This window comes from Delphinapterus leucas, chromosome 9 (genome assembly GCF_059928025.1).
Source record: "Delphinapterus leucas isolate spDelLeu-1000000601 "Yukka" chromosome 9, BTC_Dleu_Yukka2, whole genome shotgun sequence".
In the NCBI taxonomy this organism is placed as follows: domain Eukaryota; kingdom Metazoa; phylum Chordata; class Mammalia; order Artiodactyla; family Monodontidae; genus Delphinapterus; species Delphinapterus leucas.
This window is the reverse complement of record NC_143137.1, coordinates 22,388,190-22,407,691: the sequence shown is the minus strand read 5'-3', so window position 1 is coordinate 22,407,691 and position 19,502 is coordinate 22,388,190. Positions and strand designations below refer to the sequence as shown.

The window sequence follows — 19,502 nt, the reverse complement described above, 5'->3', positions numbered from 1 at the left end:
TGAAGAGAGAAAATTATCAGCTTACCATTCACTATAACACATCAGGAGATCTCCTGGTGATATAATGAACAACGTCTTGCCTCTGGTTTAGGAATACTTCTTTGACTAGAATCACAAATAAATTCCAGGCTTTGCAGCCAATCTGAAAACTGAAATTTTGCCTTTGTTTACTGCTCCACTGTAGTTTTCTCAGTCTCAGCTTCCTTTATGTCAGCCCATTAGACAAGGAGGAAAACAGTTCTCCAGCTGTGAGAATCTTAACAAATATTTTATTAACACATACTGATGTATTCCTGGGATATAAGAGTCCTCAAAACACTGCCCCCACTAAAGACACTAAAAATGCTCAAGTCCTGGGTCCTCAGTTGAGCTTTGGAACCACGCACCCCTTGAACAGAGCCAGGGTCGCCCTACCTCGCCCAGCCCACATCCCTGTGTTGCAAACAGGTTCTCCCCTCAGTCAGATGCAGAGGATGACATGCATGCCTTTGCAAGGGCAGGGGCTCCTTATGATTAAACCAGAATGGAGAAAAACTTAGCACCAGCTGCTCAAAAGGGACTTCAGGCTTCATGTTTCAAAGCCACTCATTCCACTTCTCTGCAGGAAGGGCTGGAATATCTTCAGGATGAGGATAAAGATTCCCACTGCCGGAATATTCGGAACACCTTCCTTGATTTCTCAGAGAGACTCTATGAATAGAAAAGCTCATTATTAGAGATTAAATTCTTTTATAGAGACAAAGGATGGGTAATAGCTTTAAGGTGTGGTCTGTAAATTTCTCCCACAATGATCTACATATGTCTAGGAGTGAGTAAAACCAGTTAATCTTATATTGTGCTACATATAATATACACCTAAAGCCAGACTAAAAATCAAGAAGCTTGAGTCTACTGTTAGATTACTGCTAACATACTCTGGAGCCTCTAAAATAAGGCTTATTGTCCTTCTCCAAGCACCCGTATGTGTCCTAATCTTTGAATGTGAGGATGACACTTGTGACCCAGCATCAGTGCAGCACACATTTTGCACTGATTTCACGTCTGTGATGCTGAATTGGCCCTATTCATCATCTCTTGTGAACAAGGATTCATATTTACAAGATGCCTAGCTGGTGCTAATAGTATAATCTAAGGCCAAGGAATGAAACAAAGTTAAATGACCCTTAAGAGTTTAAACTATGACCTTGGCCTTCTCAGACTCATGATTTAGCCAGCAGAGCTAATAATAGGAAGAATCTCACTGCCACTTGATCACATCTGTGAAGTGACCTGAGATTCTGAGAAATGGTGTTACAGGGAGACAAAACAGTTCACTAAAAGATAAAAGTTCTCAGTGAAGCAGAACATGTGGTTCTCTCTGCCTTTGAGAGTCACAGTGAAAAGCACAGGGTCTCAGTGAGAGCACAAACATATCTAGCAAGATAATCCATAAAGTTCACTCCAATTTCTGACAGAAGACGACATTTTCACTGTTTTCTTATACTCTTTGCAGCTGAATGTCTCAATAAAATAAAGTTCCAGGAGGGAAAAGTTTGAACTCTTACTTGTGACTGAGGGCAATTTAGTTAATACAGTGACACAGTTGAGAGATTTAAGTTGAAAAATAGTATAAACTTTTTTCTAACTTCAAGATCCTTTACTGCAGAGCTTCTGAGTTTTGTACTTCCCAGTCACAGCAGCTGTGGGGAATCTTAAAAGACAAGTTGTTAAAACGGACCTTCAAAGGTCCCGCATGCCACGCGGTACGGCCAAAAAAAAAAAAAAATTAAATTAAATTAAATTAAATTAATTTATCTTTGGCTGCAATGGGTCTTCGTTGCTGCATGTGGGCTTTCTCTAGTTGCGGCGAGTGGGGGTTACTCTTCGTTGCGGTGTGCGGGCTTCTCATTGCGGGCTTCTCTTGTTGCAGCGCACGGGCTCTAGGCATGTGGGCTTCAGCAGTTGTGGTTTGCAGGCTCTAGACCGCAGGCTCAGTAGTTGTGGAGCACGGCCTTAGTTGCTCTGTGGCATGTGGGATCTTCCCAGACCAGGGCTTGAACCCGTGTCCCCTGCATTGGCAGGCAGATTCTTAACCACTGAGCCACCAGGGAAGCCCCTGAATGCACATTCTTGGGCGTCTAGCATCACTATAGCTCCCTCCAGTGGAATTCTGTGACCCTACAAAACCACGAACCTGGGAATGCTTCTGATAAACATCTGCTGGCAAGTATTATTTTACTTTGTCCTTGGAGGGAACAGAGGTCAGAAATTATTATATTTACACTAAGCAAGTTACATGGCAAATTTGGGAATGAGCCAGTAAAGGAAAGAGAATGCAGTTTTTGTGATTCCTTAATGCCCACCCTCCTCTCACTTCCGTCCTTTGCACAGAGCAAACACTTGAGTTGTTTTCTCAGCTGTCATGACGGGTTTGCATTTACCCACAAGTGTCACCAGCAGCAGTCACTGCTGTGATGGCAGCTGAGGGTCAGTGCACAGGGGGCCGCGGAACACAGCAAAGTAACGTGCCCACCATAAGGAATGAAATCAAGGTCGTGGTGGCAGAGCACAGTGCTCCATCCTGACAGCTAAGTTAACTGGCCAGGCTCCAAGTGCAAGTGACAGTAACTCAGATGGAAAAAGCAGCTGCTCTGCAACACTAGCAGCAGCCTGTCATCTCTTTCTGTTTCTGTATTCCTTTTCTACTTCAAGTCATTTGAGTGGAGAAGACAAAGAATTTATCAGAGTTCGGTGGAATGCCATATGCTAAACTGCAGAAAGAATGAACCAGTCCCATGCCTGTTCTCTAGGATGAACCCAGACTGTGTCTACCTTGACTTATGAAAGCTGTGGGCAGGCAGGGTGCTAATTATAGGACCAGCCTCCTCTCCTCATCCCATAAACAGGAAGTGCTGCACATGGTCAGGGCAATGGCTTATCTCACCATGGAGTCGGTTTCAGTTGGCTGGTTAGACTCTTTGTGGGCCAAGAGGATGTTCAGCACTGCCTTCCAGCCTGGCTCTGCCGGGGTGCTGGCATCTACCTCAGTTCCACCATTCTCCCTGGTTTCTTTTCCAAATGTGATATTCACCCAAGGACACCAGTCTCTATGCTGAGAAGTGGGATCAAAGAAGCTTCGGGAAGATGTGTCCTGAGAGAGGAGGAAGAGGAATCCGTGTTAATGAAGGGCAGATACTATGTAAGTTCAGGGAGGCATTGCTATAAATTGTCAACTCTAGAATCTCACAATGTGCACGTTTCTAGTTTTACGTTCTCCTTTAAACTTCGCCTATGTATTTCCCTCTCACTTTTAAAATTCTTTTACTCCCTTTGTGTTAAACCATCCCTTAACAGGTCTATCCTCTTTTCTCACTACTGTCCCTTGGGCAAGACAAATTTATTACATTGCCAGAAGATGTCCCAAAGAAACAAATGGCAAAACCCTTAAATTTTTTTTCCCTCTGGTTACCCAACTGTCCCATCTTTAAACTTATTCTCGTGGCCTCCTTATAGCCACAGGAGCAGTCTCAGCTCATGCCTGCTTCTCTGTGCTGCATGGTGAGGGCTTGGGTGCTGCTGTGCTCAGGGACCTCCACACATGCAGGCAGACTCACTGAGCTGCTGGAAGAGCAGAGGCGAGCCCGTTTGGCTCTCCGAAGAGGACTAGATGGCACTTCTAGGCCAGTGGTGTCTCCTGTTCCCATGCTTCGTGTCACTGGGCGGGTTCTGGTGGTGGGGCTAGCGGCCTCTGGCTCAGGACGGTCAACAGGACTGGAAGAGTCCAAGCTTCGAGTTCTAGAGACAATGGGACCTGGGCTCCTTTCAGCCTGAAGGAAAGGGGAGATGATGGAAGTACCCTAATGACATTAATGACTACAGTCAGGAGAAATATTTCTAGAAGCATGTGAAAGCTAATATTTTTAAAACTATAAGAATTTAGTTTCTGAACTGTTTACATAACTAAACTCTTCAAAGAATATTAGATTTCTACACAAAATAATGAGTTTAGCATCTCCATTGCAACTGGTGATAAAACCACTCTGTAATATTCTTGTCAATGCGGTTATAAGTGAAGTTTAACCTAAGTTAATTATACAACCTAAGTTAATTTCCAACTTTTCTGCCAACAACACTTTTGGTAAGAATGCTGTTTTTAAAAAGTCCACCCTGAGCGCTTCCCTAGTGGCGCAGTGGTTGAAAGTCCGCCTGCCGATGCAGGGGACATGGGTTCGTGCCCCGGTTCGGGAAGATCCCACATGCCGTGGAGTGGTTAGGCCCGTGAGCCGTGGCCGCTGAGACTGCGCGTCCGGAGCCTGTGCTCCGCAACGGGAGAGGCCACAACAGTGAAAGGCCCGTGTACTGCAAAAAAAAAAAAAAAGTCCACCCTAGGACTTCCCTGGTGGTCCAGTGGTAGTGGTTAAGACTCCACGCTCCCAATGCAGGGGGCCCGGGTTTGCTCCCTGGTTAGGGAATTAGATCCCACATGCTGCAACTAAGAGCCCGCATGCCGCAACTAAAAGATCCCACACACCTCAACGAAGATCCCATGTGCTGCAACTAAGACCCGGCACAGCCAAATAAATAAATATTTTTTTAAAAACAGAATAAAATTTGAAAAAATAAATTAAAAGTCCACCCCAAACAAGCCAACTAAGTCTATACCTGCTCTGAGCCTGGGGAAAACGTGGCATCCTGGCTCCGAGTCATCATCCTCCGAGGAGACTCAGGCACCAGAGAGAAGCGCTCTGGCCGGCACTCAGAGCCTGGGATGGGGGAGCTGGTCAGACCAAAGGAGGCATCCAGGTCGGTCACGGATGACTCTATCTGCTGGAAGCCCCAGAGCCCCACCTTCCTCATACACTGTGAACATGTTATCAGGGAGAGCTGCATGGGTTCCAGCGAAGAACTAGGTAGGAATAGAAAAAAAAGTGCGTTTTCTCAGAGGATAACATTTTCAAGGGACTAAGCATAATGATCTGTGAGTATGCTTCATCTCATCAAACAAATCTCTGAAACAGGCCAGGGGACTGGGAACCACCTCCTCTCAGGGCCCCGTCCTCCGATCCTAGGACCCAGCTTCATCATCTCTCACGTATTTCCTACAGAAAGATCTAGGGGTCTTAGCATGCTCTCTATGGCAAGCCTATTTTAAAGGTAAGTTTTATAAATTTCTCATGTCCCTTTTAAAGTTTTTCTGTGTAAATGAAAAGTATTGCTTAATCTACCAAAGAAAGCATATTTAAAGTAAATCAAAATTGGTCTGACAGTCTTCTGTCTCAGAGGGAGTCTGCTGAACTGAGCAGCTGGAATGCAGACACCAACTTGGGGCCTAGAGGATTCCAGCTGGTGCTTCCTTCCGTACTTCTTATCAATTAAACTGATTTTTCCTTTCTAAAACTAGAAAGGAGCTTCACTGTTTATAGGAACACGAATTCCCAGCTGGGAAGTGATAGTAAAAGAAACAAAGTTCAGGCATGTTCAAGAATTCCTGAGTTCTAATTCTGGTTTTGTTACTAATTCTTTCTATCCCTCCTCCACCCCCTTAGTTTTTCTTTGTCACTGTTTTTCTCACAGGAAACACCATGTGATCTCCAAATGATAGGAGTAACTGCTGTGTGTGGGTATATAATGTTGTCACAGTTTATGTCCCCAGGCAAATTCACTAACCTACACGCCCAGCCACACACGGAGAGAATACAGGCAGTGACATGGATTTGGATGATGTCTGAACCTAGTTTGGTTGCAGTTTTTCTCTCATCAGTTCCATGATCAAGTTCATCTTCAAGCAGGTTCAGGAGAAGACTGATCTTGTCTTCTGTCAAGCACTACAAAGAAATCAAGAGAAAAGACTTAAAGTTTCAACCACCATGAAAAGTCATAGATAATGATGTACCTAGGTGGTACAAGGCAAAAATCATGAAAAAAATGACACACACGAAGACAATTCTCTTCATTGGAGAAGACTTACTTCCAGCACGGGCTAAGGTATCACACAGAAGCTTTCTGAACTGCCCTGGATCTGCTGATTGAGAAAGGGAGCAGTGTTTCTGGAACTACCACATCTTCTCTTAGTACTAACTTGTTTTCAAATTACCAATTGCATATTTTCCCTGAAACCTGTAAACTTCAAACCCAAATAATCACAACAGACTACTACTAATTTCTTGGCCTGGCAATGAATTTACTTTTTTTTTTTTTTTTTTTTTTTTTTTTTTTTTTCGGTACGCGGGCCTCTCACTGTTGTGGCCTCTCCCGCTGCGGAGCACAGGCTCCGGACACGCAGGCTCAGCGGCCATGGCTCACGGGCCCAGCCGCTCCGCGGCATGTGGGATCTTCCCAGACCGGGGCACAAACCCGTGTCCCCTGCATCGGCAGGCGGACTCTCAACCACTGCGCCACCAGGGAAGCCCTGAATTTACTTTTGACACCACAAAAGACCTTGCCACAGTCTTTACTTTTGTTCTAAGAATAAGAAAGCATTATGACAGGGTGAAAAAACTTTCATTGACTAGAGACAGGAGGACTTTTATAATAGGCATCAGAGGCTAACAGTTTGGTGCTAAAATCCATAATAGCTTCTCAACTTGAAGAAGCAAAATAATAGCTTCTATTTCCTACAGTAAAGTTTGTCTTGACAGAATACCCACAGGGTGATGAAATGGGACAGTAAATATTCAGTTTCAAAGTGCAGATAGGACAGAGCATTTCAAAATTTCTATTTACAAGGGAAAAGGGAGTTTATAACTTCTCCAGCACTTTCTTTTGGAAAATAGTATGCGATAAACCATATGAAGCCACATTTCAGTATCTTCTGTTAAATGTTTAAGTAACAAATTGAGATAAAATTGAATTTACGCCACTTAAAGAATCATATCTAAAAGTTTAAATGGAACTCACTTATTTAAACCCTCAAATCCTCTTTATGGTAGAGATTGAAAAAGGTCAGTTAAGAGACAAACAAGTAGTTCTCTTCTTAGCTATCTGTAGCCTCTTGTCATTAAAACAAATGATTCATGCTGGCGACAACTGAAGGCCACTGTATGCTAGCCAAGAAAAACTCACCATAGTTTTTAAGTCCTCTGGCCTCAGGGAAGGAAGCTGGAAGTCCAAGTGACAAAGGCTTTGAAAACGATCTAGGAATTCACTAACAAGAACCGCAGGTTCATCCAATGGCAACATCCCAAATCGATCTGTGGAAAAAGTAAACTGGGAGATTATATTGGTACAAATTATAAAAAATAAAAAGCATGTATAGAACAACAGGGGAAATGTAAATTGATGATATTCGATGATATTAAGAAATTAACAATAACACCTAGACTTGTGATAATCAATTAAAATAATGTAACTGAAGTGCTAAAAATAGTTCCCAGTGTACAGTAAGTGCTATGTATCACAGTTACTTCATCATTATTATCATTATTTATCACTTGTTTTTTAGGATTGTTTTAGGTATTGTTTTTAGGTTTAATCTCAGTAATGTTTTATTTTCCTTAAGCGCAGAGACAATATCTCACATAATTTACAGATTTCTCATTACTCCTACCAATAGATATATATATATTTAAATTTATTCATTATTTTTGGCTGTGTTGGGTCTTCGTTTCTGTGCGAGGGCTTTCTCTAGTTGCGGCGAACGGGGGCCACTCTTCATTGCGGTGCGTGGGGCCTCTCACTGTTGTGGCCTCTCTTGTTGTGGAGCACAAGCTCCAGATGCGCAGGCTCAGTAGTTGTGGCTCACAGGCCTAGTTGCTCTGTGGCATGTGGGATCCTCCCAGACCAGGGCTCAAACCCGTGTCCCCTGCATTGGCAGGCAGACTCTCAACCACTGTGCCACCACGGAAGCACCCAATAGATATTTGCTATTATTAAATAATATTAAGTTTCTGATGCTAAAAGATCAGTTATCAGAGTACTGATTTTTATTTCTCAACAACAAAATGATTACAGTATGGTTTTTAATATCATTTGATAGAGCTAAACTTCTAGTACTTTGGGTCTTAAAATGATTACAATTTCTTGGGTCCCAGAATCAAATGCCCTAATATTTAAAATCCTTATCATCTCACTCTAATACTACACTTTGGTTCCTAGAAACCCCATAATGCAATTTTCAAAAAAGAATTAATTTACTTGATGCGGGCAGGGAAATCCTTTCACAGTGTTTATGTATATCAGATCACCACATTGCATACTTTTTAAAAAAATAAATTTATTTATTTATTTATTTTTGGCTGCATTGGGTCTTTGCTGCTGCGCATGGGCTTTCTTTAGTTGCGGCGAGCGGGGGCTACTCTTCGTTGTGCCGTGCGAGCTTCTCATTGCAGTGGCTTCTGTTGTTGCAGAGCACAGGCTCTAGGCACACGGGCTTCAGTAGTTGTGGCGCACGGGCTTAGTTGCTCCGCGGCATGTGGGATCTTTCCCGACCAGGGCTCGAACCCGTGTCCCCTGCATTGGCAGGCAGATTCTTAACTGCTGTGCCACCAGGGAAGCCCCCTGCATACTTTAAATATCTTACAATTTTGTCAATTATACTTCAATAAAGCTGGAAAAATAAACAATAAAAGAAAAAGAAATTACTGATTTTTTTGGATAGAGTTGTGATAGTACTTTTGTGATTATGTTTATTTTTTGGCCACACTGTTCAGCACGCGGGATCTTAGTTCCCAGACCAGGGATCAAACCCGTGCCCCTGCATTGGGAGCATGGAGTCTTAATCACTGGACCACCAGGAAAGTCCCTGTGATTATGTTTAAAAAGCAGAGTCTCAGGAAAGGTTTCTCAGAAGAAGTCAGGTCTAAGCTGAATTGGAAAGACCAACAACAGTGTGTAAAAGTAAAGCCCTAGAGGATAGCACATGTGGGGAATTCTAAATAGTCTCACAGGGTTGGAACACAGTATTCCTGTGGGGAGACTAGTCGGAGAGAAGGTTAAAGTATAGACAGCAGCCAGACCATGATTTTATTAATGTATGTGATGAGAAACTACTGGAAGATTTTTTAAAAGGAAGAAGTGAAAGTGATATTATAGACAGTATGTATTAGTTTAGAGCAGAGACTAAGGGGTCAGTCTGGATGCAAAGAAATAAGCTTAGCAGACATTAAGGTGATTTAAAGTAGCAATCCCTCTAAGATATGAGTGGCATAAGGATGGAGAGAAGGAGCATCAATTTTGAATGAAGGAACACTATCAAGCACACCAACATCTGCATAATGGGAGACACAGAAGAAGGACAGGGAAAGGGGCAGAAAGAGTATTTGAAGACATACTAACTGAAAACTTCCCAAATTTTATGAAAAACAGTAATCTATACATCTAAAAGCTCAAAATCTGTGTAAGCAGAGAAGGGAAGAGCGAATATGCTAAATAGAATCAGAGTAGGTAGGAAGTGTACCAAGTACAGGAAGGATTGATTAGCACTTGTGATGACACATAACTTGGTGAAAAGGGTGTTTGAGTTACAGTCACACACAACAATCATGTACAAAGATGGTACAAAATGAATAAGCTAGTTTTCCCAAATGGAAAGTTAACTAGATAAACACTATCCCTCATCTCCTAGAAGACTAAAATTTTAGATGGCCCTACTTATTATAAAGCTTCAAACATGCTACATGTGACAACATGGATTAATTTAAAAAAAGTTGACTCCCCCTACAAAAGTAGGTTGCAGAATATATATAGAATGATAACATTCATAGAAAATTTTAAAACAAATAAATAGTGCCATATATATTGCTTCTAGATACATGTAAATGTTGTAGACATAGAAACCATGTAAGCAAATCATGGACACCAAATTCAGGATAGTAGTTATTACAGGACAGGGAGGCAGGGAATGAGATTGGGGAAGACTACACAGCTGTATCTGTAATTCTTCCTGATTAACAGAAAGAAAGCAGGGTGGGGTGGTTTTGCAAGGATAGCAAAACGTTAGTATTAGGTGGGGTTGGGTGGTAGATACAGAGATGTTTCTTATATTATTATTATCTACAATTTTTTCTATACTTGAAACACTCCACAATTTTAGAAATTACTCAAAAAGTTAAAAATAAAACAAAGAGACACTTTCTATATTCAAGGGTAACAAAATATTCCTTAAGAGTTTATCAAATTATTTAAAGTTGGGACTTCCCTGGTGGTGCAGTGGTTAAGAATCCGCCTCCCAATGCAGGGGACACAGGTTCGATGATCCCTGGTCTGGGAAGATCCCACATGCCGCAGAGCAACTAAGCCCGTGTGCCACAACTACTGAGCCTGCGCTTTAGAGCCCGTGAGCCACAACTACTGAGCCCTCGTGCCACAACTACTGAAGCCCGCGTGCCTAGAGCCCGTGCTCTGCAACAAGACAAGACACCGTGATGAGAAGCCCGCGCACCACAACAAAGAGTAGCCCCTGCTCGCCGCAACTAGAGAACGCTTGCGCACAGCAATGAAGACCAAACGCAGACAAAAATAAATTAAAAAAATTTAAAGTTGTTGCAAGCAACCAAATAGGTCAAAAAAGTCATTAATTTTAAAAGATGCATCATTTTACTAGAAAAGTCAGGTAATAAAAAACTGAAATCAATGAGAAAGGTGTGGACTTTAAAAAAGTGAGGTTTAATAATAAAACGGAAACACGTCCTGATGACCAGTGGCTTTGGTTTAACAAAACTTGGGAGAAGAAACCAGGTCCCAACACCTATCTATCATCTTCTAATTCAGGATTTGGTCTGATTGTTACAACCCTAAGAAAGTACCACTAAAAACCTATAAAGGGAAAAGAGTGAACAGAGAAGAAATTAATCCCATCATGAAAATGTCTTCACATAAGTTTAAATATGTGTTTTACAATTAATGTATGTGTATATTTTGTCTACTTTAAAGTATACGATATGCTCAAAATAATCAGTCCTAATAAATTAGTAATTGTAATTTAAAATGTTTACAGTGATTTAATTTAGTTTGTAATTATTGGTAAATGTTAGAAAAAAATTACCTTCACAATTTTATTAGATATGCTTAATAAATGCAAGCATTAAAGTATAAATAGTTGAGGTGTTCTTTTCTCCACACAAAAGTCTCTTGAATGTCAAAAAAACAAATCAAGGGGGCTTCCCTGGTGGCGCAGTGGTTGAGAGTCCACCTGCCGATGCAGGGGACACGGGTTCGTGCCCTGGTCCGGGAAGATCCCACATGCCGCGGAGCGGCTAGGCCTGTGAGCCATGGCCGCTGAGCCTGCGCGTCCAGAGCCTGTGCTCCGCAACGGCAGAGGCCACAGCAGTGAGAGGCCCGCGCACCGCAAAAAAAAAAACAAATCAAGGGATGATATAATTGGAAGGTCATATTTGAGATCTATTTAGGAGGTAGAATGGATAGGACCAGCTGGTGATGATAAGGAGGGGCATCTAAGGTGACTTTCAGGTTTTTGGGTAGCATAACTGGAAGGGGAGGTAAGTAACATCTACCAAGATGGAGACAACATAAGAAGTGAATAAAGTTTTAAGCATAAGATGAAGAAACCAGTTTTGTATATTTTGAGTTCTAGGTACCTGTAAGATTTTAAGTGGAAATGTTTAGAAGGTAGTTGAAAATATGAGTCAAGTTCAAAAGAGAGATCTGAATAGAAGTCAGAAGTCTTCAAGTAGGTAGTAGCTGAAGTCACAAATGGGACCAAGAAAGTAGAGTGTATTGTACAACATGGGAAATACAGCCAATATTTTGTAATAACTATAAATGGAAAGTAACCTTTAAAAATTGTACAAAAAAATTAAAATGCAAAAAAAAAAAGAAAGTAGAGTGCATGGTAGCAAGAGTTCGCAACCACCAACATAGGCCTTAGCAGATAGAGAATCTATCTCTGCCCTGGGTGCACCGGACAGAGAAGATTCAAATACGCATAGGACTGAGTTTTGTTATACTACACCGTGAAACAGCTAGGCCAACAGCAGGAAATCCTTGTTATACAGTCATTTTCACTTTAAAAATTTTATTTCTTAATAATTCCTTTTCTATCACCTCTTCATATATCAGTAGATGGCACTCTACGGTCACTTTCCAACTAATTTTTCCTCTTAGTGGTCACTCATGGAATATTCCTGGGCATCAGTGACCCTGGAATTAGCCTGAGCTGTCCTACTGAAATAAAAAACATACCTACATGGAGCTGATTTCCTGTCAGGCATGAAATATATGAATTAATAGTGCTGCATTGTAAACATGGGTCCAAAGAGTTTTGTCCCTGGTCTTGGTGAGCCCCCTGGCGGGCTCGGCTGTTGAAGCTGGTTACTCAGCAGGAATATGCCAACACGACCAGCAAAATAAAAGCAAATCCCACTTGAGACTACGTCTTGGGTTCCCGTGTTCTGAAGCATTTTGTGCACACATCAGTGGTTTCTGATTCGAGAGAGAGTGCGTACTGCCACAGCCCTTACACGAGAAGGACAAGAGGAGCCTGCACCTGGCCTCTCCAGACCCCTTACCATGGGGCAGTCTTTGGCTGTGATGATATCCTTACTTCAGTGCTACTGATATATTGTGCTGTTTTACTGTAAAAAACTGTAGATTTGTGATCACTCTAATGTGGGGTCCTGTGAGTCTTCTTTAGCAACTGAACCATATTTAACTGCCACCGTTAGTGCCATTAGTGTACCAGGAAGCCTGGGTAGAACATGGGGCTGTTTGCTCTGGTGGGAAAAGCAGAGAGTCTGAGATCAGATAAAACCATGGTCATGGCTCCTCACTAGCTGGTTTTAAGACTTCTGATTCTTGGGACTTCCGTGGTGGCACAGTGGTTAAGAATCCGCCAGTCAATGCAGGGGACACGGGTTTGAGCCCTGGTCCGGGAAGATCCCACGTGCCGCAGAGCAACTAAGCCCGTGCGCCACAGCTACTGAGCCTGTGCTCTAGAACCTGTGAGCCACAACTACTGAGCCTGTGCGCCTAGAACCCGTGCTCCACAACAAGAGAAGCCACCGCAATAAGAAGACTGTGTACCACAACGCAGAGTAGCCCCTGCTTGCCACAACTAGAGAAAGTCCGCGCGCAGCAACTAAGACCCAATGCAGCAATAAGCAAACAAACAAACAAATAAATAAATAAATAAAATAGTAAAAAAAAAAAAAGATTTCTGATTCTCAGTTTCCTCACCTAAAGATCAGGTTGATATCTACCTCCCAGGGCCCCTGAGAGGATTAAACGGGATAATGTATGTACGATTAAACCTTTGGCATGTCAAATGCACTTAATAAATAACACAATAAGTGAATGAATATTAGTTCTCTTGTAAAGCGCAAATAGACAGGAGGAAAAAGAAACTTCAAAGGCTAGATTTTCTCAAAGAAATAGACAATATGAGAAACGCAATGATCAGGGGTAGTGATGAACTGGGAGATTGGGATTGACATATATACACTAATATGTATAAAATAGATAACCAATGAGAACCTGCTGTATAGCACAGGGAACTCTACCCAATGCTCTGTGGTTACCTAAATGGGAAGGAAATCCAAAAGAGGGGATATATGTATACATATAGCTGATTCACTTCGCTGTACAGCAGAAACTAACACAACACTGTAAAGCAACTATACCCCAATTAAAAACAAATAAACAAACAAGCAAAAAAACAAAACAAGAGAACCCCGCATTGACCAAGAAGAGATGGTAAATGGGAAATTTTGTAAATAAGTACCTGGAGAGGGGCTGTCTGGCCAGAAACAGAACTTCTCATGGGCAGTACACAAGGCTTTCTTCAGCTCAGCACATCGTTCCTTATCTGAAACCCGAATAGATAACAATGCCTTAAAAACAATGTCTTGTATGGATTCAAAATCCAATGACCAAAAGCCTTTAAGAGTATAGATACAACTAAGAATTAAAATAACTCAGAAAAATTTTAAAGACATGAAATATTAGCAACTGAAACATCTTAATATTTTTCACAAAACAAGTTCTAAATCAAGATTCTGAAAGCAATAACAAAGGAGATATCATGTATCTTATAAGGCAGGCATTCCAAAATGTGAGCCTTCATAAAAGTCCTGTGTCTCTTAGCCTAAGTATAAATTTTGGAACTATAAAATAAACATACTGCTGTTAGTTTCCCAGAATACACAAAGTCAGGTTCACTCTAAAGTAGCTGAGCTTTAAAAAAAAAAAAAGTAATGACTAAAGCTAGTAATTAGGGTGAAGACAATCACAAATTCACCTTGTTATATACAGAAGTACACATTCTTTGGTCAAACACAAGTGACTGGTCGTTTCAGAAAAACTAGTATAGGGCTTCCCTGGTGGCGCAGTGGCTGAGAGTCTCCCTGCCGATGCAGGGGACACGGGTTCGTGCCCCAGTCCGGGAAGGTCCCACATGCCGCGAAGCAGCTGGGCCCGTGAGCCATGGCCGCTGAGCCTGTGCGTCCGGAGCCTGTGCTCCGCAACGGGAGAGGCCATAACAGTGAGAGGCCCACGTACCACAAAAAAAAACAAACAAAAAACACCTAGTATAGATATCTTTTGAATATGGAGAAAAATGTAATTTGTACTTTATACTTACATCTGTCAAAATCAAAAGCTGGTTGTAAAGTGGCACAGAGAAAAGCTTGACAGCTGGAGCACTTCAGCATATCACATTCAACTGTGACCCAGCCATATTTTGCACAGACCAGTGGAGACAGCTCAGGGGGCTTACCTGCCCATTTCAAAGAGTATTCACATTAAGAAAGACAGCATGCATGTACATTAAAATGAACAAGTCAGAAATGAAAACTTTAACTCAATGTATATAGGAATAAACACATTAAGAGGAAAAGCAACAGGAAGCCCTATGTATCTATATGTTTTAAATGTTTATTTTATTATTGGTTGTGGGGTACAGTAGAAAAGCCATTCGCTTTTGCTTAATATGAAATACTAGGGATTTGAAAACACTAGTGAAAGCACTGGGATTTGCCTAAGCAGTAAGGGATGGTGAAGGTCAAACAAGCTAAAATATTTTATCACTCATCTCTGCTCTCCTGTTGTATCACATCCACTTTTGCCTTCTGAAGAATAAAGTCAGTAAAATTAATAATATTCATTATTCCTCCCTACTCCAAATTTGATTGTTATATACTAACGTGTGTGTGGTATGTGTGTTTTAAGTAAGCTGAGAGCATCAAGAGCATCTGTAAGTATGTGCATGGGAAATATGTCCTAAAATATTTATTGATCTTTAATATTCAACACTCAGCTTTTTCTATTTTACCTATAGAGCTCTTGTTTTACAGAGCACAGAAAAAAAAAAAAGGATAAAACATAAAAGATGCAGGAAAGTTCTATATTTTTACAAGGGATATAGGAACTTGAAAACATTCTAATAGCAGCAAAAGGAGGACTGAAGGCTAGAAACAAAATCTAAATATAAATGTTAAAGGAGTTTGGATTATGTAGAATAAAAGTAATAGAATCACTTAACTAGCTTAAGTTAAATAAATAATTATCATATCAAAGTGGCAATCAATTTATATCCAATGGGAACAAAAAAACAACAAAAGAAAATGATTTTAAATGCTTTGTCAATATCAGGAATGAATCCAAGGAACAGGAGTAGAAGCATGGTTAAAATACTTTCCCCTTCCTGAACAATTCAGTCCTAAAGCCACCAGGTGGTGAGCAAGGCAGAGGATTAAGCCAGGAGGTGGGGAGACAGCTCATCGCATGGTGTCAAAAGCCAAAAAAAAAAAAAAGCCAAGTCGGGTAAAGAGGGAGTCCATACAGAGGGGGGCCTACCTTGAGGTGCTGTAGCCAAGTGGGGTGTAAAGAGCATCTACATGGGGCTCCCACTCACCAAATCAGGGGCAACTGGAATCTCAAAATATATAATAGTAATGGATTATGACCCATTGAATAAAAAAGGAAATCATGAGCCCATGCTGCTACAATAAGTTACATAAAGTTTGATGAGGAATGCGATATTTACATGGTTTCAAAGCACATCCCCACAAAAGTTTAATTACAAAGGAGGAAAAAGCTACTTTACAATGGAAAACACCGACAGACACTCCCTTAATCAATTGATCAAAATGATGATCGAGGGTAAAGGGACAGATCAAAATCATGTGCCACCTGACAGGATGCAATGAGAACACAGCGTTACTTCTGTGATATTCCTACATAACCTGAATCTAATCATAATGAAACATCAGACAAATGCAAGTTGAGATACACTCTATAAAATAACGGCCTATAATCTTCAAAAGTATCAAGGTCATGAAATTCAAGGAAAAACTGAGGATTCTCAACTGGATCCTTTTGCTATAAAGAACATTTTTACTACAATTGAGGGAATGATTATGATGTAAGGGTTATATGGCAGTAATTTATTATGTGAATTTCCCAATTTTGATGGTTTCATTGTGGTTATGTAAGAGAAAGTCCTTGTTTGTGGGAAATATTTGGGGGTAATGAGGTGTCACTTTGGCAACTTACTTTCAAGTACTCACAAGGAAGTTCTTTGTAACCTGTGCAATCTTTCTATAAGTCTGTAATTGCTTTAAATTAAAAACACTCTAGCAAATAGAAAATGGCAAAAGTGATGTGATGTCAGTTGAGACCTAGCTTCTATCTTGCTCTCTCTTGTTTGCTCACTCTGACTGAAGCCCGCTGCCATGTTGTGAACTATCCCTGTGAAGAGCCCACGGAGCTCCAGCCAAATTTCTTACCAAGTTTAATTCTAAAAATTAAAAACATCAGAGAAAGTGGTGTTACTCCTAGAAGAATAATTCCAGAAGCAGGCAGAAAGTGCAACTCACTCGAACCAAAAAGGATATAGAAAAGGTTTCCACTCTGCTAAAGAAGGCTTCTTTGCTTCTAGATTCCAATGGAGGTTCTTCTGCTCGGGGTGATCCATTAACTGACTGGAGTGTGGCAGATGTGTCCTTCCTAAAATAAAGTGGCAGAACTATTGGTAATCCTTTCAAGGCATCACTTTGCCTAAACGTTTTTTATCTAGCTTCTCTGCACATTGTATCATCAATCACGCCACTCTGGATTTTAACCTTTCTAAATATCATTTCAGTCAGGTAATTTTTCTGTTTAACACTGTCAATAGTTTCACAATACTTACTAAGCAGAATCCAAATTCTTCAGACTGGCATTCAAATCTCTACAGTTTGGCCATAACTAAGTTTCAAGCAATTTCTACCTTGACCATACTCCACTAATCCTATACTGGCAAACTATGCTACCGCACTCATTGCTCTCCAACAGTATTTTGCATAATTTTTGTAAACACAAAATAAGACTCAAGGCTTCTGTGCATTATCCAATTTGAACCATCTTAGAAATTTAACTATTTTAACAGCAGAAAATGACAATTTTGATATTTCTACCTGGATTGATCCTTGCTATGCACTTCTTCCCCAAAGGAACTAATTTGAAAATTTAAATCAAAGTAAAGAATTTTAGCTATTTCATGAAAAAATTCAAGGAGAAAAAACCCAGCAAAACAATTCTTTTATATTCAGTGAAAGGCATTTCAACAGCACCTGGGAAGTGTAGAGGGAGGAACTACTGAAGACAAAAGTAATTTTAATAAAAGTAAGATTACACCAACTATTATAACTCAAAATAAAGTAATTTATTCTAAGAATCCTTCTGAGAGTGACAGCCTCAGGGAGGTGTGGATCTTGGAAAAAATTCAGAGCTTCCATAAACTTGGATAGAAAAAAATGACATTTATTTTGGTATCCTCTAACTGAAATGTAGCATTTCCCTCCATTATGAATGAAGATAATTTAAAAAACCACAGTAGCATCAGCAGTACCTGTAAATTTGTCATCAATGGAAATCACAGGTATTTTGTCACCACATTATGGTTGTTGCACATGTTTTGAAATACCGTTTATGCTCTCGCTACTTCAAAATTATGGTAGATAACAGACCTATTACTAGATATTATTTAACTCTTAAATAATGAAGCGTTTTACTGCATCACTTTTTTTCTTTTACTTCTTGATAACTGCATTCCAACGTAATTGGTATCCTTTATAATCCTATGTAATTTACTTTATGCATTTAAAAATATAATTCTCAGAAGGTGTTCATAAACTTTACCAGGCTGCCAAAGGTGTCTAGGACTTAAAAAGGTTAAGAAGTCTCAGAGAAATCAGGTGCGCATATTCAGTTCGCGGTCCTGTCTTTTTCCTTCCTCCCAAAACTTGTCTTAAGGCAAAATTGCGCCCAGTACCTCCCGAGGAGAAGATTAAAGCCGACTGAGCGAAGGAACCCCAGTCTCTTCAAGATCCCAAGCCGCAGCCATTCCCATCGCCCGAGTTACAGACCCAGGGTATCCTACCCTGGCCTGAGTCCCCCAAACCCTCTCCAATCCGCCGTCGCCAGACCCAGGGTGGACTCGCGGACTCACGCTTCGGCGCCTCCCTCTTCCGGGGCAATCCCCTCATCTATCAGCTGCCGGACTTTCTGGGGAGTCTCTTCTGGGGAGCGAACAACCGCACTACAATTCTTTTCGACCCCCGCGGCAAACGTTGGCTCCTCAGTGGGCGCCGCCATCTTGGTCCGTTTCCGAGTTGCTTCCCCGCGCGTGTGAAGGCTCAGGAACTTCCGTTCTGAGCGGTTAGGATCCTCTCTTGGCTTCCCACGCGTTGGCCCAAGCAACCTGCCGGGTGTCACCGCCGGGCCCAGCCCTTCCTGGCCATTTTAGAACGAGGTAGGGACTTCCCTGGCGGTCCAGTGAAGACTACGCGCTTGCATTGCAGGGGGTGTGGGTTCCATCCCCTGGTCGGGGAGCTTAGATCCCGCATGCCCTGCGGCGTGGCCCAAACAAAACCGAGGTAGACCCTCGCGGGAGGGCTCTGGTTAAACACCAAGATTAGTCGTTTCCTTTATGTACGAGCATACCTGGCTTGATAAGAGGTTTTTAGAGCGCTGTCTTTCCGAGTTCAGCAGGGTTGAGGGGCCCAATTTAGTCTTAAGGTAATTAACTGATAAGACTCTCCTAAGTTTATCTTTTTACATGTGAGGGAATGGCGACAGTCACTTGAGAGTAAATAATTTAGAATCCTTAGAAACCGTGTTACGGGTGGGTTTAGAAGTCTGGCGTTTGCCGTTATCGAACACTTCTTCCCTGCTTTGTCCAAAAATTATTTATTGAGGGTGTCCTACTGACGCTGTCCTCGGCGCTGGCAATGACAGCAGTGAATAAAGGAGACGTAATTTTTAGTGGAGTTAGACATTAAAAAAATACGTTTTCCTGAACTTTTGAAATTACAAGTGCTCCAAAGAAATCCCAAGGGTTAGGGTTAGGGTAAAGGAGGACCTAATTCAGTCTACAGATTCTCCTGAGAGCATCTGTGCTGGAGTTAAAATAGATGAGATTGTGGGAAAGAGATCTACACAGACTCTAACAGCATCCCAAACTGGAAGGAGTTTGCCTCATATAATAAACAGAAAAAAGAGACTGATGTGACTGAGCAATGGGCAAAGGTAAAAGTGGGGCCACCCCCCAACCCCCCCACCCCCCGCCAGCTCACTCTCTGTGGGCTCCT

General features: G+C 41.5%; 1 protein-coding gene across 3 annotated transcripts; it reads right to left on the bottom strand.

Annotated features, from left to right (window-relative positions):
- Positions 1 to 249: 249 nt before the first annotated feature.
- Positions 250 to 18,523, bottom strand: ZC3HC1 (zinc finger C3HC-type containing 1). Of its 3 annotated transcripts, none has more exons than XM_022581112.2 (10): positions 18,362 to 18,523; positions 16,767 to 16,878; positions 14,513 to 14,663; positions 13,655 to 13,738; positions 7,042 to 7,169; positions 5,647 to 5,804; positions 4,642 to 4,885; positions 3,594 to 3,836; positions 2,924 to 3,130; positions 250 to 690 (listed from the first exon to the last, which is right to left on the bottom strand). In XM_022581112.2, exons 1-10 carry the CDS (start codon positions 18,505 to 18,507, stop codon positions 622 to 624), a joined length of 1,542 nt encoding a protein of 513 aa, XP_022436820.2. In that variant the 5' UTR covers positions 18,508 to 18,523; the 3' UTR covers positions 250 to 621. The 3 variants fall into 3 exon arrangements, with proteins under 3 accessions (XP_022436820.2, XP_022436829.2, XP_022436864.2); XM_022581121.3 differs by having other exon boundaries at positions 3,594 to 3,806; XM_022581156.2 differs by lacking the exon at positions 3,594 to 3,836.
- Between the last annotated feature and the right edge of the window lie 979 nt (positions 18,524 to 19,502).